This window comes from Phallusia mammillata, chromosome 1 (genome assembly GCF_965637545.1).
Source record: "Phallusia mammillata chromosome 1, kaPhaMamm4.hap1.1, whole genome shotgun sequence".
NCBI classification, from domain to species: Eukaryota; Metazoa; Chordata; class Ascidiacea; order Phlebobranchia; family Ascidiidae; genus Phallusia; species Phallusia mammillata.
The window spans coordinates 9,685,833-9,713,051 of record NC_137252.1 but is presented as its reverse complement, the minus strand read 5'-3'; the positions used below and the strand labels follow the sequence as shown (position 1 = coordinate 9,713,051).

The 27,219-nt window shown below is 36.6% G+C and overlaps 1 protein-coding gene and 4 long non-coding RNA genes across 7 annotated transcripts; 2 read left to right on the top strand and 3 right to left on the bottom strand.

Moving 5' to 3' along the window:
* The first annotated feature begins 388 nt into the window (after window positions 1–388).
* Window positions 389–2,856, top strand: LOC145229563 (uncharacterized). The gene is made up of 5 exons (XR_013860463.1): window positions 389–1,154; window positions 1,506–1,657; window positions 1,774–1,865; window positions 1,952–2,024; window positions 2,477–2,856. It is a non-coding gene; the product is annotated as an uncharacterized LOC145229563 (long non-coding RNA).
* A 1,750-nt stretch (window positions 2,857–4,606) lies between these two features.
* Window positions 4,607–16,161, bottom strand: LOC145229552 (uncharacterized). Its single transcript, XM_080094909.1, is given in 8 exon segments — window positions 4,607–5,692; window positions 13,448–13,657; window positions 13,660–13,685; window positions 13,763–13,881; window positions 13,884–13,952; window positions 14,240–14,519; window positions 15,944–16,085; window positions 16,088–16,161. Coding segments are annotated over 8 exon segments (1,200 nt in total). The 5' UTR covers window positions 16,155–16,161; the 3' UTR covers window positions 4,607–5,405.
* Window positions 6,239–8,070, top strand: LOC145229571 (uncharacterized). The gene is made up of 2 exons (XR_013860464.1): window positions 6,239–6,409; window positions 6,510–8,070. It is a non-coding gene; the product is annotated as an uncharacterized LOC145229571 (long non-coding RNA).
* A 4,117-nt stretch (window positions 16,162–20,278) lies between the features above and the next one.
* On the bottom strand, window positions 20,279–21,488 carry LOC145209230 (uncharacterized). Its single transcript, XR_013855034.1, has 3 exons — window positions 21,339–21,488; window positions 21,190–21,268; window positions 20,279–21,054 (listed from the first exon to the last, which is right to left on the bottom strand). It is a non-coding gene; the product is annotated as an uncharacterized LOC145209230 (long non-coding RNA).
* Window positions 21,489–21,931: 443 nt separating this feature from the next.
* Window positions 21,932–24,507, bottom strand: LOC145233091 (uncharacterized). Of its 3 annotated transcripts, XR_013861018.1 has the most exons (4): window positions 24,451–24,507; window positions 23,928–24,072; window positions 22,600–22,733; window positions 21,932–22,091 (listed from the first exon to the last, which is right to left on the bottom strand). It is a non-coding gene; the product is annotated as an uncharacterized LOC145233091 (long non-coding RNA). The 3 variants fall into 3 exon arrangements; XR_013861017.1 differs by lacking the exon at window positions 21,932–22,091 and having other exon boundaries at window positions 22,125–22,733; XR_013861016.1 differs by lacking the exons at window positions 21,932–22,091; window positions 22,600–22,733 and having other exon boundaries at window positions 23,047–24,072.
* Window positions 24,508–27,219: the final 2,712 nt, after the last annotated feature.

The window sequence follows — 27,219 nt, the reverse complement described above, 5'->3', positions numbered from 1 at the left end:
TAACTTTTTTACCGCTTTTCTTTTTCGAAAATGTATAAATTATTGCGCCATAGGTCGTAACATAACATATCAAAATCCGTCATACAGGTTTGATTTTGGGCGCGGTGATCAGTTTAAAAGTGTTTTCAAAACCGCTCTTATATGAGCTCTGATGAGAAAGCTTAAGCTATACAATTGTATAGTCTTTAATTAATTTTTAGTGCGATAATTACTTGACTGATTGATTTTTCTTTTAAACACATGTGCAAATCGTTAAGACATACATCGCAACATTCAATTTCAAAATATTCGCGCACATTTTGAATTTTGGCGCGCAGGGCGGACTTTGAAATTTCAAAACCCGCTGTTATGGATGTACTTCGTTCAAAAGGTGTAGAGGCGTTGTCCGTGTTGTGGACTTCAGAAATCCACAATGCGTGTTAGTCAGTAAAACTTTGATTAATTTTCCTTATTGCAGTTCGAGTGTGAGTATAAGTTATTCCAGAGGTGTCAGTTTTTGCGCCTAGTTTGACAGGACTGTAGGCCTGAATTGCCTGAAGTTGAACTATTTTGGAGATGTCTGTCTGTTGTTGTATTATTTCAGATAGGTATGTTTTAAATCAGAATGTGAGTATTGTGTTTGCTGGGCACCAGTCGAATGTTGGACTTTAGTTTACAGTAATATGTTGCATTCATTTTTCAAGTAAAGAAATTAACTATTTTACCTGCTATTTCAATGGTTTGGATATGTTTACTTAGAAAGTCACCTTTGTGCTATTTGTCAAAAAGTAAGCTAAAGCTGTTCTAGAAAGCAGGCTATATAATGTATTGTATACATTATGTTAAAATATGTCAACTAGAATTAGTTAGTTTAATACTAAAATTATAGATTGTATTTGACATACACTTATACTTAATTAGGTCCTGTACCATCATAATTAATAAATCATTTTTTATCTACAATTGCAGTTTTAATATTCATTACATAGTACATTCTAAACCTGTGTGAATTTGTCATAAAACTACTTTGTGTTGAAGACACACATACTTGTCATTTTGGTCATTGGAAAGAAAGACCACAAAAGGGTTGCTTAACATTAGTACATAAACAACCCATGTGTAAAAAGTATCTTTACTGCCCTGCAACACCTACAGATGGATCAGTTCAGTTTTATGTAAGTTTTAAGTAGCTAATAGTTGTATATGTGTTTAGCCTAAATGATACAGAATGCAATGTATGTTGTAATATGCAAAAAAATACCCTACATGCTGTTCTTCTCTTTATGCATGAGAATAAATATGTTAGAAATGATCATTATCTAATGCTGGTCATGTATATCATGGATTTTGCTGCTGTTTGCAAATTCATTCTGTCATATAGTAAAAAAAAGTGTAGCACAATGAATGAGTAGTTGCAGATAGTTTTTTTAATTTGCTATTTTAGTTGTTGGAATTGAGGCACTTTTGCTTTCCAAAAATAGAAATATTTTTTATATTTACCAGTTACTTGTGTTTTTGTTTTTTAGCCAACAAGTTACACATTTTGGAGTGATGCTGAAGAAAAAAGGAAACTTGTGACAATGCAAAATCTGTCTAAAGTCCCCAATCTAGTGACAACTAAGAACTAGAGGCTTATGACTGCAAGCACACTGAAGACGAAATCTTTTAATAAATCCTAGTAAGTTTTAAACTAATTTATGTGTAGTTCTTTTGTGCAAATCTCACTGTAAAGCCAACATTTGTGTTACATTGCTGCATGAACATTACAATTACAACAGTGCTTGTGATTTTTAGGTATACTCTTGGCAAACCTGGAAGGTCCGTTTCCTTGCGATATTCTCTGGAAAATGACAAAAATTATCGAAACAAACAAAGGACAGCAAAAGGTATAGTTCTACTTGCAGAAGTTTGTGTAACAAAACCCTATTAAGTTTGTACACAGTATTTGCTTTTGACTTTTTTTGTATTATAGTCTGGTGTTCAAAGCAAAACACTGGATTCCTGAAGCACCAGAAGAGAAAAGCTTAAACTAGTCTGAATACAAAGTAAGTTTATTAACAGTACAAATTTAATTTTATTCTGGCCCTAAGACTGACCAAGCTCTGACCCTATTTGCTTGATTTAGTATGCTGGAGTGTTGAAATATGAAGCAGTGTACAGTGTGGAATGTTGGTTGTTTGTCCTTAAAAGGTCTTTTGGCAGAAAATGTTTGAAACAATTAAATAACACCTGCTACCCAAACCTTTAATAGATAAGATTTTGTTTTTGTTTGTTTACCTTACAACAATTGACACACCATCCCCAAAATGGGTCAAATGATTGTCTAGCTGCCTGAATACCACATTTACAAGTCAAATATTAATACCTTTGCATAGAAATTGTTATAAATGTGAAAGTTGTATCTACAACCTCATGTTGTTCTTTACTCACAAAATTGACATATGCTGCAATAAATTATACCTGAAGGACTAATCTCATCGACAAATTTGATTTGCAGAGTGGAAGCGCGGAAATCTTTGTCAACATCCTTGACTTCAGATGTGAGAAGTAAAGATTGGTTTTTAAAGGCAGATTGCCATGGACTTTGATTGAGAGTTTTTCTATATTTTACTGGCACTATTTGAAATGTTTATTTGTATCTGCTATAATTGTGTTGTATTATGAACAAGCCATGTCAAACACATATTATAAGGCAATGTTTTAGCACAATGCAACTAAAACCTTAATAGTATTTACAAACTCTTTAGGAGTCATACATGTTTGTCTATTGTTGTGTGAATGCCATACTTTTTCGCCGTTTTTTGCTGTTTACTGCTAACCCTTTTTGATTCTGTACTACTGTGATTTTTCACCATCAATATTATATTCCTACTTTAATTCCTTGGCATGTTTAATTGTTAGCATTAGTTAGAAAGCTGCAAACGTTTTAAACATTGCAAACATGTCAACACGTAATTAGGATCGGCGTTGTTAGGTGTCGTACTCATGTTTATTTGTGCGTATTATTGACATAAATTACCACGTCATATATACATCGTATGGAGTAGACACTCTTACGTAAAAATGACGTCATGAGTTACGTCATACAAATGTAATTTTTAACGATCGTTATTACGTTTGGTTCAACGCATATTTGACGTAATTCAACAACGTCATGGAGACGCGTTTTTATGAGGTCGTATTGACGTTTAACTAGACGTGCAACAAACGTCATGGGAAAACGTTGTTTACAACGTCCTATCTACGTTTTCTGGAGTCGACACTTTTACGTAAAACAAACGTCACGATTTACGTTTTAAAGACGTCACGAATTTACGTTATCTGCAACGTCCTATCTACGTTTTCTGGAGTCGACACTTTTACGTAAAAATAACGTTGCAAATTTACGTTTTAAGAACGTAATTTACAACGTTCGTAGTTACGTTTACTGAACGTAAGGTTTACGTTATGCACAACGTAGTTTCCAACGTCCTATCTACGTATTCTGGAGTCGACACTTTTACGTAAAATTGACGTTTTGTCGCAACGTCCTATCGACCAAACTTGACCAAAAATCTACGTCGAGCCGACGTCAAATTGTTAGCTGGGGTACGGCATAAAATTATAACATTGTACAACGTTTTGATTAAATTTCGTTGTGTGTAGAACTAAGTTGATGAACTATTGAAATATATATTTCAAATTTCGGGTATTTATTTCAATTTTATGTTTATTGACCTCTTTTGTCGACACCTCCACCGCACGACAAGCCTAACGCAGCAATTTCTTATGCAACCTAGAACTTTGTAACGTAAGAGGCAAAGGCCACTAAGTAAACAAAAGAGTCCAACCTCGTCAAGTTTCTGTAAAAAAATCCCTTTCCCCAAAAAACAAGAAAATTTCAAAACGTTTGGCCAAGTTTCCCTAAGGTCGAGAGTTCATAAAACCGCCCTCATGGTGACTTATCCCAACAATAAGATCAAATTTCCTGTTTCCATGCACAGGAAGGCTGCACGACGTAAGGTCATGACGACTGCATAGTAATTTATGTTCTTTTTCAGCTTTTCAACTGTAAGCCGTGTCAATAAAGATTTTTTAACTGGTCACATTTTTAAAATCAACATTCCTTAAACAATAAAACGACGCGTTTTACATTGTAATATAAAAGAGATGTATTTTTCACTTTACCTACATTGAAACAAGCTAAGCTCTGTTATTTTACAGTCACTTTACTCGCATATACCTTTTTGAATTGTGATTTCGACAAGAAGTGTAGAATAAAAATCGTATCAAAAATCTTGACATTAACTATGACAGTTTGTTTAAAATTAGGGATTCGATTTACAAAAGTTGTTTTATGCAGCTGTTTTCAGTCTAAGGGACTTCGCTGTGCAAACCGACGAGCGCTTATTATGATTATATTATATCATAATCATGTAAGTTATGATTTGCCACAAGTGTTCTTTCTTTAAACTTACTCAAGAAGTCGGTACAAAATAGTGAACTGATTGCAAGAAAAAAACAGCATCCCTGACTAAGCCGAAGTGGGAATTCCAAGAAGTTTGTGCATTGGGATTCATGACGTAAAGCAAACCCTAAAACCTTAACACGGCAATTGTTGTACAGCCTAAATACAAACTTTTCGAAGGTACTGTCGTCATACCTGGTAAATGTTCGCTATTTGGGTTGGAAAATGGAGACAAAAATAGATCGTGACTCGTTGGAAAAAAGTAAGGAGAGAAACAGACTATAACAGGAATCAGTACGATGTGGTGACCGACAAATCTGTCTTCACGTATCAAATATCCAAAATGCCTCTTCAGTTTTGGTGTAAAATCTCGTCACCCGTTAAATTCAAAATCTGTGTCAAGATCAAGTAAAATTTGCTATTTTCAGACAATTTGCTTTGCGCATAGTCTTTGTTGGGGAATAGATGGACCTTACTTTTATTGTGACGATCTAATCATACATTTCCTTTTTGAAACTTTACAGTTCCAACCATGGCCGACAGATCAATTCTAAAACTCAAACAGGTACGTTGTTAAAATAAGCTCTGTGGCGCCATCTACTGTCGGTTATTTTGGTTACTACAGAAGCAGCAGCGTTTGCATTCCTCGTCTGTTTCGCATTAGCAAAAAACGAATCGGACGTAGTCACGCATTCTGCGTCAGGAGTTCGTAAAACATAAAAAAGTGCGCCAATAAATGAACAAGACGAAAAGAAGCGCAATTAGGAAACAGTGTTGTTGGACAACTGAACAAACAAAAAATGTACAAATAATTAATTTTACACGGCAGTCAATTAGAGTTAAACGACACCATTAAAATATCTAAGAACCTGAGCCAAAGCAAGAGTCACAGTGCGAGCGAAAAAGCAAAAATACTATAAATCAGACCTATAAGAATTTTTGGTAAAACAGGCCTTGACTCGAACAGGGCAAGCTCTTTCTATGGTGTCGACGAGCATTGTTTAGCCTCTACGGTCTTGTACTGATTTTGGCCTTTGTTGATAAACGATTTAAACAATCGAAAAAAATCCACATATTTAATGAACGCAAAGCCGTATTGAAGAGGAAGACGAAAGACACGGCTGAATAAGGACACATGACCACTGGTAAAACGCCCAGAAAACAAGAAAGTCCAGACGAAATGCATGAAAAAAATCAAAAGAAAAATCTGCAGATTGCTTTTTCTAATATGACACCATATTTGCACGGCAGTAAACCAGTTTGCACCTGAAAACAACAACAACAACAGTTTTGCATTAGTTTGCATATTCGGTCTATGTTATATGTAAATGTAACTAGATGGTTTATTTTCCATAAATATCACCTATTAAAACTAGAAACGTGGCTTATGTACGTCTATTTTATAGATTCTGTATCATATGTCTAGTGTATACAGCGTGTAGTGTATTTCGAGTTTTCATTCTATTTAAATCTAGGAAGGTGGCTTTCCAATATATTTTCATTTTATAGTTTCTAAATCATGTTTACCTGTTTACTATGCACACAATTTGATCTTCACACACAACTGTTTTGGTAACGAAAAACGAATTGGTCCCCATACACGTGTTTATTTTTATGCTTTAAAATGCTGATACCTTTACATGCTTTAGCCCAGGGTGTCCAACCCGTGGCCCGCAGGAAGGTTCTGAGTGGCCCGCGCGGTATTTTTCGAAATGACTTATATTATGAACTTTAACACCTGTGTCTATGTTAATTAATGGTAAAAAGATTTTCAAATTCCATATTTTTTGTTATTTTTTAGACAAACAAATTAGTAGATAGCATCAACCCAAACTACAAAAGGTTTTGTCCATATTCTATTTCAGTATAGTGTCATATATTTACAAAAGTAGCACAAAAAAAAGTGAAAAAATACTTCCAATCTGAGAATTTAACCATTAGGTTGGAACTCGGTATAGCTGTGCAAGGCTGATTTTGAAGCAGGTAAAACTTTTCCTAGAAAACCTAGGCAGTATTACATACAGTGACAAATTAGAAAGATATTTTGCAGCAAAAGTGTGTGTAACAAAGTGTTCTTCTGCAGCCTATCGCCATGGAGTCGCAGAACGACTGTAAATGACCTTTTAACGCGCTGATGTCTAACCACCACATAGCATTACTGCGCTGATGTCTAAACAGCAAATGAATTCCTTGCAAAACGCCTGTTCACCCGTCAAGCAATGATCTCCCGCTATGCATTAAGTCACCACAGTTATAAACCAGTGATCTACTCCGATTCGGCTTCTGTCCAGTGCACACTTATTATGAGCTGTAACCATTTGGGCGATGAAGCCAAAATTTTAAATACTAAACACTACATAAAGTCACTATTAATGGAAAAAAGGACTTATTACAACCACAGTCAAAAATATGGACAACTATTTTTTTGAGTGCGGATGATGCATCATCAAAGTCATCTTATTCAATGATTGTAGAAAATACTCAAAACTTCATATGCTTTTACATGTCCAACTAACATTGGTTTATATCGGTAAAAAATAATAATAATAAAAAACTATTAATACATAGTTGCTAAAAACCCTCTTGTGTGTTTTACTTTTGTTCCTTTATCAGTGTTTTCTTTTTGTAATTATGCTCTTCTCTGTGGGCACTTTTCTTTCTAAAACTAGAAGGGTGGCTTAGCACATATTGCCCTTGCATATACACTATAACCTATTTGAAAAAAATAATATATTCCCTACACTTATTTTATGTTGGGTCCCATATCACACACTGTCTTTTATAAGATTAGTTGTTTCTGCAGGCAGAAACTCATGGGTCCCCACACATGCAAAGTTGTAAATAATGCATTTCAAGAAATAACCATGTGAAAGTTTGGTATTGTAAGGTCAAACACAATGATTGGTACTGAGCATAAACAAACATGCTATGTGGAGTACAAACTATCTAAATTTTCTTCCATTTGGGTATTTTTAAAGGTTTTTCTATTGTATGTTCTATCTGAAAAATGAAGGGGTAAATAGCGAAAAATTAGACTAAAACACAACAATCAGCTGCTATTATTGGAAAATGGCACAAGCTGTCCTAATTTCATTCAATTCAGACTTTGTTAAAAAAAGTCACCCATTGGGGGCTAGTGGGGTAAATGTTGTGGCTACAGGTTGGAAAACAACAATCAACAACCATAGATAGCACCCACTACAAGCTGCCCAAGTTTTATTCAATTCAGACATTGTTTAAAAAATTGTCCTATTTTGGGGGGCCAGGTGTAATGGTTTGGGCTACAGGGCAGAACACAAGAATCAACACCAAAAATGGCATACTCTACAAGCTTTCCAAATTTTATCCAATTCAGGCATTGTTTAAAAAATTCCCCTTTTTTAGGGGGCTAGCGGGTAAATCTTGGGGCTACAGGTTGGAAAACAACAATCAACACCTAACAATGGCACAATAAACAAACTGTCCAAATTTCATCCCATTCGAACAATACTTAAACAATTCACCCTTTTGGGGGGGCTAGTGGGGTAAATAATTGGTTTCTACTCTAAAACTAAAAAAATATCAAATCACAATAACCCAATCCACAGTCCTGTAAATTTTTGTCCAAATCGGCAAATGTTTAAACATTTGGCCACTGGAGGGGCTTATGAGCAACAATTGTTGATGCCTCTGATGTCATAAGGCTGTTAACACCCCCTGAATGTCAACTGCACAAACAACCACCAAGCAACCCACAAACACTAGGAATGAATATATTTGCCTTTATAACATCACACAAAACTAACGTTTGTGGTGTGCACAAACCACATTTTACATTTTTGGGGCTAGCGGGGTAAATACTGGGGTTATCATTTCAAACGAAGCAGATGGCACATCTACATAACTATATCTACCATCTGTGAAAGTTTCATCCAAATCCATCAAAGATTTCAGGGCAAAAAGGGGTGGACAAACTTCAGGGAAGAAAAAAAAAAAAGAAAAGAAATCGAGTAAAATCAAGATGTGTCCCCTTCAAGGAAGGGGGCCCATAATAACATCATGGGAAATTAACTGATTCAGTGCTTGACGTTTCAATTCTTACTTATTAAATATTTAATAACTACTTCATTTCGGTAGTCTTGTGTTGTTACTTTTTTGCCATTTCAATTAAGATTCAATGATGTTGGGTAGGGTTTCTTTTTCGGTCGTTGTTTACCTACCTAAAAAAAGTTATTAAACCGGCTGGAATCCACCCATGTTGTCAAACCTAGTCGTGTTGCCTTAGCGCCACTTGTTTCTACAACGAGATTACAACCTCTTAGGCCCCCTTTCTTTTTACCAGGAACACCTGCTGCGTTTTTTTACCGTTGCCCTCCCTCCCTTAGTATTATTTTAGTGTATTTTCAACCGCCAGGTTATCACAGCTGTGTCGTATGTTTTCATGCCACTTTACCGTCATGTGTTATTATGCTTGTCGCGTTCAAGTGCACATGAACAAAATAAAATACGATACGATACTACAAGCAATTGTTTATATTTTAGCACATTAGAGCTTGTATTTCTGAAAAAAAATGGGTGAATCGAATTAAAGGTTACAAAATTCTTTAGAATACCATACATTGCTCCAAACAACAATGCATGAAACTCCAAGATCATGTACTTCAGTCAGAACAGCCATTTTGAAATTTTTACGTTTCTGGGGCCTGTGGGTGAACTACTGGGTTATTCAGGGTCGAACTTCAGGAGGATCAAATTTGGATTAATAACTAATATCTGTGTAAATTTGAATAAATGCTAAGCACTCGTTTATAACCTAACGTGTATAACAAACTAGCATTAGACACAAAAAAGTAAACACGGACCAAAACAATATGTGTCTGCTTTAGGGAAGGGGACCCACAATAACTGTTAATTTTATCTTTATGTTTATTGTTTTACTTAAAATCATCCTTTTGTGGATAAGCATTAGTGTGGACCAACAGCCGCTCTATACGATATTTACCAATTTACTATATACATCATTTGATCTACACATATGATTGTTTTTGCAAGCAAAAACGAAAGGGTCCCCACACACGCGTTTGTGCGGATTTACAGTAAACAAATGTTTCGGTTATTTTTAGATTCTTAAAGAAAAACTTTCAGAAAGCATTAACCCAACTTTAAAAGTTTTGTCCGTATTCTTTTTGCATCATTATTGTCATAAAATTACAAAAAACAGTAAATAAGAACGGGAAAAATACTTTCAATTTAATCTAATGCTTTGACCTTGATATTGTCGTTCAAGGTCAGTTTTTAAAAACAATTTTCCAAAACTAAAAATGTGTGTGATAACTTAATAAAATGACATAGCATAGCAGCGCAAAACAGCTGATTTCTAATCACTGACATGACTGTCTTGTAAAACGTCTGTCCGGACGTCAAGCTGAGCACTTCCGCTGCATTCACCTGGGCCTTAATCGTAAACCAGTGAATTACTCCCTTGGGGGTTGAGACTTCTATCTGACTGACAGTGTACACATATTATGGTCTGTAAAAGTAACTATTTGGCCGATGAAGGCAAAATTTTAAATACTAAAGAATAACCTACTGCAAACAAATGTTTAACATTTCAGAACATTAGGGCTTGTAATTCTGGCCTAAAACTAAAACTTATTATTTTGGGGTTTAAGGGGTAAAAATGGGTGAATTTAATAAAAAGTTACAAAATTCTTTAGAATACCTTACATTGCACCAACCAACAAAGCATGAAACTCTCAGATTATGTACTTTAGCCAGTACGGCCGTTTTAATTTTTTTGTTTTGGGAGGGGCTGTGGGTGAACCTGCTGGGTCGTTTGGGGTCAAACTTTATGAGGATCAAATTTGGATTAATAACTAACATCTGTGCAAATTTGAATACATTAAAAGCACTCTTTCTTGACCAAACACATTTAACAAACCAGCATTAGACACAAATGAATATTTGGGGGTTTAAGAGGTGAAAATGGGTAAAGCAAGATTCACACCAGACGCGGTTGGCGGATAGCGACGTGTTTTTGCGTTCGACGGCAAGCGACGGGGTATTCACACCAGACAGCGACTTGCCGTGACGGCGTGATTTTCTCGGTTGAAGCGGCTGACGGCAAAGTTAACTCGGATTTAACTTTTCCGTCAGCCGCGCTAGACTGCTGGATGAAAAACTTGATATTCGGCGGATGTTCGACTTGTTTACGATACATTTCTGCGTGATTTCGGTCTTTTTGTTTGTAGGTGGATTGTTTTATTGTTATTTACCAGAAAAATAAGAATGGAGTCAATGAAGTACTGATAGTATTGGTACAAATTGTCTTGTTATGGGTCCCCTTCCCTGAAGGGGACACATGTTGATTTTACTCGATTTGTTTTTTGTTTTTTTCTTGTTTTGTTTTTCTTCCCTGAAGTTTGTCCACCCCACTTTGCCATGAAATGTTTGATGGATTTCGATGAAACTTTCAGAGATGGTAGATATGGTTATGCAGATGTGCCATCTACTTCGTTTGACGTGATAACCCCAGTATTTACCCCGCTAGACCCCGAAATGTGAAACGTTTTTGTAGGTTGCTGCGCACCACAAACAGAAAATTTCTTTGGTGTAATAGTATAATATAGGCAACAGAACATATGGTACTTGTGTTTGTGTAATACTTGGCGGACGGTTTTGCTCAGAGGGGGTGTTAACAGCCTTATGACGTCAGATTTGTTAACGAATGTTGATAATGACACCTCTAGTGGTCAAACTTTTAAACATTGACCGATTTGGATAAAATTTTACAGGACTGTTGCTTGGGTCATTGTGGTTTCATATTTTATACTTTTGGGTGTAAAACCCCATCAGTTACCCCACTAACCCCCTAAAAAGGGTGAAATTTTTAACAGTGTTGGAATTAAATGAAATTTGGACAGTCAGAGTTTGTCATTTATAGGTGTCGATTGTTGTGTTTAACCCTGAAGTCCCAATATTTACCCCTCTTGCCCCCTAAAATGGGTGAATTTTTTAAACATTGTCTGAATTGGATGAAATTTGGACAGTTTGCAGAGTTTGTCATTTATAATTGTTGATTGCTGTGTTCAACCCTGTCTTCCCAACATTTACCCCACTAGGCCCCCCAAAATGGGTCCATGTTTTTAACAATGTCTAAATTGAATGACATTGGGATGGTTAGTAGATTATGTAATTTTTAGGTGTCGATTGTTATGTTTCACCCTATAGCTTTAACATCTACCTAACCAGCCCCCTAAAATGGGCGATTTTTTAAAACTGTGTCGGAATTGAATGAAATTTAGACAGCTTGTAGAATTTGCTATTTATAGGTGTCGATTTTTGTGTTTCACTTTATTTTGCCACTATTTATCCCTTCTTTTCTATAAATAGAGCACTAAATAGGACAAACTTCAAACAATGTGTGAATTGAATCAGATTTGCATTACTTTTAATAGCATGATTATTTAAGCGAAGATCTGACCACAGTTTTTCTTAAAATACCAAACTTACTGATGGTTGTCTTTTGTAATGCATAGTTTTTAACTTTGCATGTGTGGGGGACGCATGAGTTTCTGCCTGCAGAAACAACTAAGGTTATAAAAGACAGTGGGTGGTATGGGACCCAATGTAAAAAAAGTGTAGGAAATATATTAACGTTTCAAAATAGGTTATAGTGTATGTGCAATTGAAATATTTGCTGAGCCACCCTTCTAGTTTTAATTGTTTTTTGGAAGTTTTTAGCAAATTAGTTTGTAATGCTCGTTTAATTTTTTTGTAAACAGTTCAAATACTGGACACAAACATACTAAAATTTTATTACCAGTGGTTTCAAGAACTTATGTTTACAGCTTTTTGATTATTCTTGGGTGGTCAACTAGTCATTGTTGTGTATGGATTTCCAGGTTGGTATACTTGAATAAAAATGTAGTTTCTGCTAATCAACTGTTTCATATGTTTCCAGAGTTTAAGACATGAATTTGTGACATGTTTGTCTGACCATAGAAAGCAATTTCCCTATGAAAACTTCATCAAACGTCACATGGCAAAATGGTGAAGTTACAAACTTCAGAGAAAGAGATGCCACAAGCCAACGAATACAACTTTTATTCCTCACAATTGACACCATCTAGCATCATTGTGATTGTGCAACAATGTGCAAGTTTATGTACATGCATCTTCTTACATTTAAGCTTTTTTGTGTGTTGTTATATGATTGTTTTCTTTGCATTTCTGCAATCTTGTGTTTTCTAAATTGTGCTCATTTAAGGTATTGCTTCTATATTGCCAACTTTGAAACATAAAGTGTCTGTAAAACAGGAAAGTGTGTTTCAACAGCAATGACAGAAGTAAACTAAATCCAATATTGCTGTTGCAATTGATTTTGGAAACATTACACAGTGGGATGACGATCAACATTATATTTTGTCACAAAATAAACTAAACGGAATTTTGTAGCAACTTTCTTAAGACGTAGAAACACTCAATATGTCGAGCACGTTGACCCAGTTTTCTTAGCAACAAAAGTCGTTGACACCAACCGCACTGCCGGTGTGAAGGGTCAACGTCGCGCCAAACGTTATGCGGAAAATCTGCCAACTACCGCCGGCGCTGACATCGCTAGCCGCAACCGTCAACCGCGTCTGGTGTGCAGAGCCCTTAAATCTTTTTTTAGGGTACAAAATTCTTTAAAATACCTTATATTGCACCAAACAGCAAAGCATATAACCCTTAAATTAAGTACTTTAGTCAGTACAGATGTTTTTAAAAAATTACGTTTTGGGGGCCTGTGGTTGAACCGCTGGGTCATTCGGGGTTAAACTTCTATGACTACTAACATGTGTCTAAATTTGGGAAAAAAATGAAGCACTCTTTCTTGACCAAACGCGTATCACAAACCAGCGTTAGACAAAAAAAGAGAAAAAAATTCGGACAAAAACAATATGTGTCCCCTTCATAGAAGAGGACCCATAATAAAAGAAGCAATAAAATTGTTAACAGTCAAATGGGCCATTGCAAAGTTAGAATATTTTTACACATTACCTTCATCCATTGTTAATCGCTTTAACGGATCTGCATCCCAACATTGCTTCATAATATTACATAAAAGTTGAAGTATTTCAAAATCCTTGGATTCTGGTTGCAAGGAATCCATGATGTCAGTAAGTGGAGCTAGATTTGGTCTTTCACCACGTAAAATGGCATTTTGGATAATAAGCGGATGGCGTTCAGCATCTTTATACATTTCTTTGTAATAACTTCGTAAAGCACCATTGCATAACTGTAAAATGAAAACAATAGTTGATGCTCAAACAGCAAAACAAATTAGCAAAAAAGGTTATCTAGAAGTAAATTTACCTGTAAACATCCATAGGATAATCTCTGATGATTTTCACTTTGGTGCCATCTTCATTTTGGTGTGCTTTATAGAGCTCTGGGGCACAGTAAAAATTGGTTTTCTGATCTTTTTGTTTTTTTTGTTTATAGACTCCCAAGAAGCAGATGGTATCTCAAGGATTCTTGCAGAACCAAAATCACGAATTTTTACCTAATACAACCACATGTGTATTAAAGGTAAGGTAGCACATAATACCATCAGACCTTATTAAAAAATAGAACATAAAGTTTAAACACTTGACACACTTAATGGGGGAGCCCTAGTGAAATACCTGGTCAAGGTATGGGGTTCAACCAACCAACATGCCATTACAATTTTGCCCAAGTCAGATGCTGTAATTATTAGACCTATTTAGAGCAGAAATCGTATGCGTTTCTGACTGCATCAGGCTGTAGACACCCCCTAAATGCCTTTTGTCAAGTAGCAAGGTTTCTTACCTCTTTGGATTCTGTGAGAAGTACATTCTGTGGTTTAATATCGCCATGAACAACAGACATTGAATGTAGGTAACTAAGACCTTTGGCAAGTCCCATTGCAATATGAAATCGGTCATCCCAAGCAAGTTCTTCATATTTCAGCACAAGATCCTGCAGGTTTCCCCCACCTGCCTGTTCGAGCATGAGTTCAATAGAACCAGTCGACAGTTTTTTTCGTTCAAAGCACTTAAGTATGTTGGGATGATTACACAAGTGCAACATTTTATGCTCTCTTTCCACACTGGACATAAAATATAATTCTTTGAACGAAGGATTTTGAAGAAATACCAATAAGGGAAAAAGGCTTTAATAATCATGCTACTAAAAGTACAAACAATGCTAATCTGATTCAAATCCTTTAGTTTCTATACGTATTTCAGCAAATTTTGACATTGTTTAAAAAAATCACCCATTTTAAATGTGTTAGATATGTTTAAACTTTTCCCATAGTTTTCTGCCACTTCTGCAACTTTTACAGTTTCTTCAAATCTTCAACATATTTAAAAACAAAAACAGTAAATAAAATATTGTTAAGTAGACATAATTACACACAAAAAAATGCTTTTTAATGTAACATTATAACCATTGTGGTCCATACTTATAATAAAAGACAGTAAACTTGGATAATACTGAAGTCATACATGTACTTGACCAGGGGTTCTTAAACTTTTTCGGTCGAGCCCCACTTGACACGATTTATTTATTCTCACGCCCCCCCTAAAAACGTTAGCACTGATGATGCTTGTCTTGTTTTTTGAAAACAACCTACATCATAGATCCGCCTTAGCTACTGTCAAGTTAGTTCCAAACGTTGGAAAAAGCCACTTCAACACTGATAAGTTGGGAAAAAAGGTTTTTTTTGCACGCGCACTGAGCCACGTTGTCAGTATTCGTGTAAACTACGCATATGTTGCCCAGAAATTGTTGATTCACCCAAAATCAAGGCAATCTCTAAAGCGAAATTGCGAACAAATAAAGAATGTACAGCCGACTATATAGTACAGGACTACAGGGGTCACCAAACTACGGCCTGCGATCCCATTTTTTAGGTTTGCCAAAACGTATTGATAACTTTGTTACTGTCAAAAATTAATCTACTCCTTACGAAAGTTTACTGTTACGACATGCCAAATTAATATTACCGACTTTCATAGGATTGCAATGCCCAGGATTGACCCAAAGCCAGTTTATTACGTCACAGACAAAACAAAAAGTGTTAATTGTGCGCAAACAATTGCCTTATTGTGTTACTTGTGACGTAATATACAAGCATTTCTTGTAAGATGAGACTAACTATACAATTTAACAGATTTTAAATGGGTTTTCTAAAAGATCATATCTTGGCGCCCCTATAAAAATCGCCTCGTGGGCTAAGTTTGAGAAGACGGCACTAGGGCATGTAAACTATGCCGCACGGGCGAATAAACGTATCCGGCCCGCAGTGGAAAAAAGTTTAGTTAGTACAACTGGACATCCATTTCAGAGTAATGAAGCGTTTACTTTGCTGCCTAATGAAGCGTTCACTTTGCTGCCATAATGTGCTTCACCCCACTTGCGAACCCTTCACGCCCCCCTAGGCCCCCCAGTTTAAGAACCCCTGTACTTGACATTCACAAAAAGACAGATGGAGAGACAAATTATTCTTAACAACTGTGCTTTATGTGCATTCAATAAGTTCTGCTTCTTACTTCATCAGAGGCATGACATAAACGAAATCGCTTCACAACAATGTTACCATACTCCGGGTGTTCCTTTGTATAAACTGTGCCAAATCCACCATCAGCAATAACATCGTCTTTAAAATCCTTGGTACATTTTCAGAGGTGGAATTTAAGACTGCGTTGTTGTTTTTACTGCTGGTCATGTTCACTTTCATTAGTTACATTATTACATATTGAATTAATTGATATAATTGTAAACATTGACTTTTCTCAATAATGTTATCTTTGCTGTTCAATACATAAAATATTGTTGGTCATAAGCTAAACCTGAAAATTTCTGAAAATGAAACTGTTTCACCATACTGAAAACTAAGAATGAGATTTAACTCATTTCTTTGCCTCTTTTTACTCGGTTTTAATTTAGATGTAGTTTTCAATTGCACTGGACTGAATACATTCTCCGGTTTAATGCTACTATCATGCCCACCTTGGCAAGTTTATTTATTGAATCTGAAAACGGCGCAGCAGATTAGTAAATTCGGAGTCGGACCAAAAACAAGGAGGTTCCCCAGACGGTCATTTTTTGTCTCTGGTTCTTTGAAGCTTCAAAACAAAAACAAGATTCATTCTGCATTATTTTACAATTAAACTGTAGAACGAAATAATCCAGTAGTTCCATAACTTTTCTAGCATACGGCGTATCTAGAAACCAATTTTTTATACCGTTTGTCAAACAAGATTGCAAAAAACTACAGGCTCTTGGCGATAATCGTAAAATTATCCGGCTTGCGCAAAAAAAAGGTTGGTGACCCCTGGCGTAGTTGTCAGCTCCCTGTAAAGCTCGACAAAACACTGAACGCGACTATGTAGCTGTCACAGATTAATAAAGCCCAATTATTGTTGAAGATCTCAAATAACAATCCACTTGTTAGTTTCCGTCGCGCAGAGCTATTTCTGGAGTGTAAAGTTTCAAAACCGTCTGTTCGACCAGAAGTGAACCTGATCCAAAAGGCTTTTGTTTCACCAGAACTGAAACTTACGCATTGCATTTCGGCAGGTGTCGTAATTAAAGTTTTTGACATAATATTACGCAATGATTTCTTTGGCGTCTATTAAGGCAGCTCAAAACGATTACTTGTGGCTGCCAAATGTTTTTTTTAAATTGGAGGTACCAAAATTAGGATTAGATATTAATGATTTTTATTAGGTGTAGGCTACTAGGCTACTGCTTTGGCACACAGGAGCACAAAGACCAATTATAAGGCCTAAAGAAATTGAATGAGAAAACGTATGTCTTTGCTTACCACAGCAGTCACGCGTTCTGCGTCAGGAGTCCGTAAAACATAAAAAAGTGTGCCAATAAATAAACAAGACGAAAAGCTGCGCAATTAGGAAACAGTGTTGTTGGACAACTGAACGAGCATTCTTTAGCCTCTACGGTCTTGAACTGATTTTGGCCTTTGTTGATAAACGATTTACACAACTGAAGAAAATCCATATAGCCAATGAACGTTAAGCCTTATGGAAGAGGCAGACCCAGGACACGGCTAAACAAGGGCACATGACCACTGGTAAAACGCCTAGAAAACAGAAAATCCAGACGAAACGCAGAGTTTGGTGAGAACAATCAAAAGAAAAATCTGCAGATTGCTTTTTCTCTGATCACACCATTTTCGTATGGCAGTAGGCTAAACCACTTTGCACCTAAAAAAATTGCATCAGTTTGCACATTCAGTCTAGCCTATGTTATACGCAAATATGGGTTGTTTTCCATCAATATCGCCTATTCAAAGTTATTCACTTCCACAAACACGTGTTTATACTCATTGCTAAAATTCATGTTTCTAGATTTTACAAGTAAACAGTTTAGTGTAATTAAAATGTATATAGGGGGAAAGTCGTGTAATTTGGAACTTGCATATATTTCGGAAAATACGCAAGGTGGCAGAATATTGTTTGTACAGCTTCAAAGAAAACTTGATATACGGCTTACGGCAAAGTCTATATAAAACACAAGTTGTCCAACCCTATGTTACGCAATAAAGGCTATGGAGCCATTTTGTGTCCAAAATGAAACTTATAAAACATAAATTGTCTGATTAGCAAAAACTGGAGAGTATAAACGCGAATTTGATTCGCCAAATTAAATGAAAATTTCGGGTTATAACATTTCAACGTAATAATAAAAGCTAAATTGTCTTTTTCATGTAAATTTAGCGGCTTATTTTTCATGTAAACTTTTGCATTCAGCGTGGATTATCAGGCTGAAATGTTAGAACCCAAAAGTTTTATTTGATTTGGCCTATCAAATTCGCGTTAAAGCCCACCATTTGTAAAAATCAGACAATTTATGTGTTTTCCCTGTACCTGCTGTATTAAATTGGACACAAAATGGCGTCCATGAGGCTCTATCGCAGGGGTGGGCAAACTACGGCCAGCGGGCCGCATGCGGCCCGCCAAATGTTAGTGAATTTTAAAGAGAATGTTAGTAACGCTGAATAGTATTATGAGCACAGCCGACGAGTTTTAAAAAATACCGGGGTTGCGACTTGCCGATACCTATACCATGTGCAGTATCTGTACCCGTACCATACTTTGGAACTAAACACAGACACTTTTTACGTGCTTTATAGCCGGTTGTGTCTGCCACATTATTTTGCAAATCGTCACTTGACAAAATTTCTTTGTTCGATAAAGGTAAATAAAAGTAAAAGCGATTCACGTTTTCAAACAGCCCATTTTGCACTGTTGACGCCAAAACTTTGTTCACATTGGATCAAGTTTAGGTCGTTGCAATAATTTGCAAACGGACATTAAACACGGCTTTAGAATCGTTAACACATTAATGTTGGCGCAATAATTTCTTGACAAAAAGACGTGGTGTAGCCTATGTTGCAACAAATGCTTGTTTATTTTGAAACATTTGCAATTGTGGCGTTTCAACCAATATTTGTCCAATAATTTCAGTGACAACAAACGTATTTGCACATAGGTGAAAATATACTCCGTTAATACTTTGACCATGTATGTCAAAAAATACACGTGCTGGCGGCGGTGACGTAACTAAATTATTTTGCCAAATAATTTGATTTTGAAACTGCTAAAAACAGATTTCGTAAGACTGGAGAAAAAGATTACCAGCATAGTAACCAATTGCGCCAGGCTTTTTATCCGCTTATTGTGTGCAAACAATGCGAAAGAACAGGCACCGCAATCGTCACAAGACAGATTATGACGTCATAAACAGTTAGCTCCGTTTAGCTAAACTTATGCGTCAAGTAAGAAATTTTTGATCTGAGCATTTTAGGCGGCTTTAAATGGTATATATAGGATACAAACCTAATTCTTTACACCAGTTATATAAAAAAAAAACAAGCAAGCAATTGGGGGCCGTTGGTAAAATACTATGCGGCCCCCTGAGATTAAGAACTTTTGAATGCGGCCCTTGCACTGAAAAGTTTGCCCACCCCTGCTCTATCGTGTAACACTGGGTTGGGCTACTTGTGTTTTATATATACTTTGGCTTACGGCCGCCTAGCTCCAAACTTGATGCTGTACTTTCCGTTTGCTATTCAAAGAAAAACAAATTTTGCAAATTTGATAATTTTTTTAGGGATCAAACATTTCTTTACTACTGATTAGTGCAAATCTCAGTGGGTATGATTTTTGTGAGGTACAATTATTTCAGCATACACAGAATAATCCGCTAAAACTTTTCAAAAGTAAAATAAGTTGGGTAAAAAAATTGCGTGTGAAAGTGTGTAATTTGGACCAGGCAGCTGAAAATAAAGCAACTATTTAAACACCATTCGGGAAGGTTTCTGACAGTTTTTAAAGAAGTTGGCTTAGCTTACGACTAAACAGTTTATGTCTAAATGCATTCAGGAAAGAAATTTCTTTATTTTTTCTGTTTTTGATGACAAACACGTTCATTTACGAGTGCTGATGGCTCAATGCAGGATTTACATTCATTGTGTTTTGCTTTTCAATTGTTGTTTTAATTTGCCATAGTACTATTTGGAAGTGTTCTTCTAATTTTTTTGTTTCAGCTATCCTAGTGATTCCATTTGTGGCCTTTTTATCTTCAAAGACTTCCTTCATTTTAATTTTTTTATCCCAGTTTTGATTTCATTTAATAAAATTCAAAAATCCTGCTTCGGTTGGTATCTGAGGCTGTTACCGTTAGTAAGTGGTCCATTTTACACAAGACTTTGGTGCAAATTGCACACTATGCGTGTAAAATGTACCACTTCGCGGAAAAAAATTAAATGCCTTTTACTCTTTTTACATTAATATTTAAACATTGCCTTTTTGCAACCAGGAATGTGGGTAAGCTTAGTTTATGAAGTACGAGAGAATGGGTGCATGTTGTGAGTAAAATTCATCAGTATATAATCAAAAAATATAACTAAAACATCATGACAGTCCATTTAAAGCATGTTACGATGCATAGCATATCGCGTAGAAGAAAATTGCTTTTGTTCAATGGACTTATGCATTATAATTCAAAACCTCGAAAAAAGTTGCAGGAGTGGATTTATTAATTCTTTCTACACGTCGCAGTGTTGTTGAAACTAAACACGCTCGATTGTAACGTGCCGCTGTGACGTTGTGTTGGTTTGTACATGTTTTCGTGTAAAACAAAAATATTGCCCAAGATCGTTCAGTCAAAAGTGAGGGGGGGGGGAGGCAACAGTTCCCGAATATGAAGTCCACCAGGCAGTGGAATGGCATCATGACGTCAGAAATCTAGGTCATAGCGACGTAGGAGCCCCAGCCTTGTAGGGCGTCACCGCCTTCTGAGGGCTGACTGTGGAACAGGTTTACCTCAGACTGGAACCCAGCTTGACGTGTACTCTTTTACGTCAGTGTGACGTATGAAGTTGCGATGACAACGTGAAGTGTTGACATCTGACGGAATGTGGTGACGTCATCGTCTGGGCGGCACTAAATAATTTACGTTGCACGACGTTACGTCAGTGTGATGACGAGACGATGTTATGCGTCAGGTGACATCATCTGACGGAATGTTATGACGTCATTAACGATGATGTCGGGGGAACTCCCGTGCTGAAGGCAGCCGTGCGTTGGACACCAATGAAGTGAGGACGACGTCTTAAATATAAAAAATCAGTTAAATTTAACTCAAAAACAAATTACCTAAATATGAACACGACAATTTAAGTCATGCAATTCAATTCATAATTTTCAGATACAAAATCTATTGGTGTTTGAAATAAACAATATCACCTTTTTTCTTTGCGGTTGAAATCATTGCTGTCGCCGTCGTTTGCTGGACCGTGATGTGAATGACTCTTTGTTGAAGCATCTGAATAACAAGTTAGAAAACTAAATTTTCCAAGTGTTGAAGGGGAATAAAACTGTGGAACAATACTTACGTTGTGTTTTTCGAGTGACAGTTCTATTTTTGTCTTGGTTATTCTTCCTTTTGCAACATTAAAATTGTAATTAGTGAAACTGTGGAAACATAAAACCTAAATTTCTAAACTGTTTAAACCTAAAAAGTTGAAAAACCAAAGCAAAGTTTGGCAAACCTGCAAAAAAGAATGTTAACTTAAATTAGTTACCTTGTACATTTTCTATATAAGTGTAAGTTACTAAACAAATGACGCGAAGTTCTATTTATCAAAAACACCTGAAAATGTATTAAAGCTCCTAAGCACCTGCAGACAAAACCTCTTAGGTTAAGCTTGAAAAGAAGGAATTATTGTTTAGAAATTACAACTCTACTTTTTTCAACACCTACAGAACATAAGTCACTAACGATTCCCTAATCTGAAAAACCTAACAAGTTTCAAAATCCTAAAATCTGAAAAACAAAACAAATTGTTGCAAATTTAAATATTTCAAGATGCCCCCTGGAATCTGAAAAACAAAAATTAATAGTTAATCCTGCAGAAAATAATATTAAAACCTGAAAAATAAAACATAAGTTTAAACCTGTAGAAAATATAAAAGTTATATTTCCTGCAGAAAAAACAACAACAAAAATACATAAGGATTACGAAACACAAATGTTCAATATACCCGGGATCGTATATTGCAGGGCATGGTTTTGAATTTTTTGTTTTGCATGTATTTTTGCATTTTTCAACTTCCATATTTAAAATACAAATGTTTTCACCGAAAACCTAAAAAAACAAAAAAAATCAAGATTGGTTTAAAACAAGAAACTGAATCAACAACAAAAAACTTACAATTTAGCAAGTTGACTTGAAATTGAAAAACAGCAAAACCCGACTTCTGCCACAACTAAACTTTTTAACACTTGAAGATGGCGGTTCACATGGTTAGGGCAAGCGACGGGCAATAAAAAACACAATAACATCATAAAGGACCTGTCGGCTGATGTAAAAAGGCACAACACCCCCAAGAACTGGCCTACTTAAAAATAAATGAAAGGATAGAAAAAGTGGACTCCGCACACAGTTTTGTTGATGAAAAAAGGAAAACGACAGAGAGATGTAACGCTCTCGTTGATAGGTTATAATAGTTCTATAATTAACTTTTAATTTGAAAACAGAATCGGTGAATTAGGTAGCAAAATGGTTGTTCGTCTGCTTCGTTTATTAGGTTTCTGAAAAAACGTTGGAACCGCCATCGTCCCTACGCGAGCGACGTAAAAGTACACAAACTTACCTCAACTAACTGCCCTGCATACAGCCGTCGCAAATTAGCCTAGAAAAGTAGAAGTTGAGTATGTCGTGTTTTACAACCACCCAATTGTCACTGCCCCATAGTGACTGGGTGGCCGGGTCAGCAGGAATACGGAACTGAAGTAAACGATAAGTTAGTTAGCCTAAATCCACAAATAAAAATGAGTTTAACCAGCAAAATGGGAAATTTGGGGCATTAGATTGACCGATATTTTTAGCATAAAAATGACAACCTGATTAACAGGAGTTATATTACATCGCATGTTTGATATCCAATTCGCGGCCTCTTTTTAGAAAAGGAAACCTGGAGCCGGATGTACAAAAATGGATAAAACAAGGGTAGAGCTACTAACACCATACGTTTCGCCTGATCCAAAAGTGCTTAATTTTCGAAAGGTGGCGCAAAGAGCACTTTTTTCATTTAAAACGGTATATCTTAAAAAATGCTAACGGTTAGGGCTATTAGGGTTGAGGTAAGGTATTAGTACTTAAAATTCAATAAAACTAACCCAAAAAATTAGTTACTAATGTAAAAGTTTCATGTAAATATTTCCCAACCCACCCATTTATAGCCGCTAAATAAATAATTCAGCTCTTTACGCCACCTATCGAAAATTAAGCACTTTTGGATCAGGCGAAACGTATGGTGTTAGTAGCTCTACCTAAAACAAGCTGGTCAAACTACATAAAAAAAAGTCCACAACATCCCTAACTTTACAGTTAGAATAGGCGCAGAAATTTGTTTTAAAGGAACAGTAAAGTTTAAGGCGTATAACTCAACAACATCGCGTTACTGTCCCTTGCCCTCCGAGTCCCCCCGCAGGGACCCAAATGTTTTACGCAAACGCAGGGCTGGGGAAAAACAATTAACAACAGTTTGCGCCCTACCAGGGTGGATCACGAAACTTTTCGGGCTATATGCAAAGCCGGTCTCCTCTGGCTTTCGAGCCAAAGCCTTCATTGGAATAGCGGTGTCCCTACTCAGTGTCGTCTGCACCGCGGCCAATGCAATGCGATGGAGGCCATGCCCAGGCCGTGTTTCTATACGCACCTTATTTTAGCTAAAGCCATTTGCAACGCGCCACACTTAACTAGAAATCGATCTAAGCTAGAGTCCCTACGTGGCGCGCGAATCCCAAACGTACCCCACCTATGTTAACTATAACCTACCCCTAGTTAAAGTGTGCCACTCTAGCTGTAGCCCTAGCGCCAACTTGCTGACATAGTAGCACTCATACAGACTTGGGGCGTTCTTTGACCGAGGAAGACTTCCTTTACGGGTTCACCTCGAACAAAGAATAGCTCACTCACCCTAGCGCCAATTAACCTATGTTAGTCCTATCGGTTCCGCAATCTCGGTTGACCCACGACAGACTCCTATTGTTACATACAAGTGAAATATTTGAAGTGGTTTGACGATGGTGGAAGAGGTCGTCGAGCAGAAGAACATCGGATTCTGCAAATAAAACAACACATTAAGTAACGCGCAACACTGGGCTGTGCAAGTTGTAATAATATATCTAGGCCAACAAGGCTGAAACTACACAACGCGCGTTGCAGATTTTACAAGCCACGCTGATTTTTAAAAAAAACACGCCCACTATGACGTCACAATGCCTAAAGCACGATGCGTTGCAACAACCGCATGGTGTAACTGTAAACGTTACAACTCGCCTAGAATGTCAGTTAGTCAAGATTCCACAATAAGGTCTTTTACAACAAACAAATACGACAAATAAATGATTTAGTTATGGGTTGAATGCCCGCATACACTACAATATTGTTAGAGCTGTCCCTATTGTGTAGCATAGTTAAACACAGAAGTTTGATTTACCTTGTAACTTCTTGACAATTCCACCTCCGCACGCCGCAACACCACGAGACAAATGACTTTGTCTGGAATGGCTCTTGGCACGCCAAAAACTTACTAAGCGCTGATTGGCTGCGCACACCCAAGCGTGTCAAGTTTTGATGATGTGGCGCGGGAAAAAAAAATTGGGGAGTAAAATTTTCGGTGATTAATTTTGAAAGAGAAAACTATATATATATATCTTCCACTACAGCAGTGGTTCTCAAACTTTTTTGACCGCGACCCAAATCTGAGTTTTATGAACACCTCACGACCCAAACCTTAAAAAATTTCTCATATGCATGAAATAGAAAAAGACGCAGACAACCATTTGTAGTACACAGTTCTATGAAACAATGAGTGGTGATTACAAACAAATGATTTATATATTTAACTGTGCTGTTCAATAACGAGACGTACAGCAATTTCGAGGCCACGTCGTCGCCGCATAGGGGTCTGGCCATGTAAAAATGGCTGCAGGCTGAACGAGCTTGATTTGTTCGACAACACTGCATAACACAGCACACATCGCAGCTTTACAGCACCATGATCATTGATAAAAGTGAATCCCAAATCTAAAAATTTGTCATTGTATGAATGTGGTTGGGTGAGGTGACTTTATTACTGCATTAAGTAAATTCGTTTGTGTTTACTTAATTCATTAATAGTTCGTTTGGGCAGAATTGAATTACCGTAGCGCGACCCATTATTTGACACTGCGCGACCCATATTTGGGTCGCGACCCATACTTTAAGAACCACTGCACTACAGGTTGAGTTTAAAGTTTAATTAATCGTATATTAATACTGGTATATAAACCACAGTTAGCTACATAAACTATTCGTTTTTTAACAAACAAGCTGATAATAACCTTTATACACTGACCCCGAGTTGTTTCGAAAAATACTTCCAAACGCATATGACATGACCCTCGACCTCTTCAACCAGTTTGTAAACATTATACCTTCGCTTCATGTAAATGTGTCGTTTTCGCAGTTTTAAGTGGAAATATATTGAGTAGAATAAAATCAAAGTCACTTAATCAAAAACTGTAAGACGAAGTCACGCGTTGCGCGGAGAAAGGAGGCGTAAACAAATAGTAATATCACTGATGGTGAGCGTTTGAATATTAATGCATGTCGATTTTTACGTCTATTTGGGCCGTTACATCCTTTATTAGAATTAAGAACAGATTTGTGTGTAGTGGTTAAATAATAATTATTTAATGATTGTGGTTCGAGTAAAAAGTTTGCTTTCCTAACTAATTGTCAACCCAAACTTTATTGAGCATTTGTTGATTTTTTAGCAAACGTGTTAATTTTGAGTTTCAAATCGGTTTTAGCTTGCCCTTTATCTTTATAATTCCTCAAACTTGGCTTCGTTGCCACCGCGTACTACCTGTAGCGCTGCGTAATTTCTAGACCTAGGGAAGAATTCACTTTCCAATCTAGCTTTATTTTTATGATGGACTCTGCGTCAATTTGTTTTCGGGTTTATCTAGTAGTTCTGAACTAAAATAACACACTCCTGTTACAACACAGTGCAACTTCTTTAATAAATGTAAATTTGCAAACAAGGAAAACATCCAGTACACAATACATGCAGCAGTTTGTTTGTATTTTTTCCTGTTTGTTGCTAGGCAACCAGCAATGAAGCAAGGATTGAAAGATGCGTAACACAGAGTTAGATTGGATATTACTGACCATGTGTGTTACTGGTTGCAAGTTAAGAGTAGTTACGTTTCTGCTGTCCCAGTAACATCTCGGCGGTTCGAATGACCAGAGGGAGATCGGTTATAACCAGGGTTGCCATCGACATAGACCCCAAAAAAGGACGACCGAAAAAATAAATTTCATACGAAACGAACAAACGTTTTTGAACAAATCTTGCTTTTTTACGAGCCATGACATATCACATGTCATGTATTTTTAGCCGAAAACAATCTGTTTAAGCATGTCCGTGTTTGTAGAAAATACTTAGCGCATCTCACGACAGCTCAGGTCTAGGTTTCCTTACTTGTAGCACTCTAAGTTTCCTTTACTTGTAGCAGGAATTTGACTTATAATTGTTAAAAATAAGACAAAATATCTTATTAAAATCAGGGATTTTTTTAGAAATAAGGACAATGAATTTTTCTCAGACGTTGCTCTTCAAATAAGGACAAATCTTAGAAATAAGGACGGTGTGGCAACCCTGGATAAAAAATATCTAGCTGTGTCAAAGTTTTATCTTGTGTGAATAGTGTGGTCAGCAAATCGGTCGTTAAAATTTACCGGTTGCCTGGCTTCTTAATCTCAAACCCATGAAGTTATTAACAACTGGTTCGATGCGCCACCTAGTGGGTCGAGATGCCGCTGATAAGACCGTCTTTTATCTAATTTCCAACTTTGTCGTTTTTGATCCGTCGAAGTTAGCTGCAAACGTGGCAGAACTTCAGTTTCATTGGCCAGGTTGAAACAAATTTTTCCGGCTTTACCTCGGTTTCCAAGCTCTACTTCGTTTTCCAAGCTTCCACCAACACCACGGTCACCAGCAATCTCATGAACCTGAAAAAAAAAAACGGAAAAAGGTCAAATTACCTTATATCAACAGCACTGTAGTGAGATAGGAAGCTTAAAGGGGATTACACCGGAATTAAAAACCAGAAGTTTGACCGATTTTTGAAAAAAAAACTAATGCCAAAGCCTTTTCGTTTTTCGATTTTTAGGAGTCAAAAATTTGAAGAAAAATCCGGTTTCGGGCAACTTTTTGCCT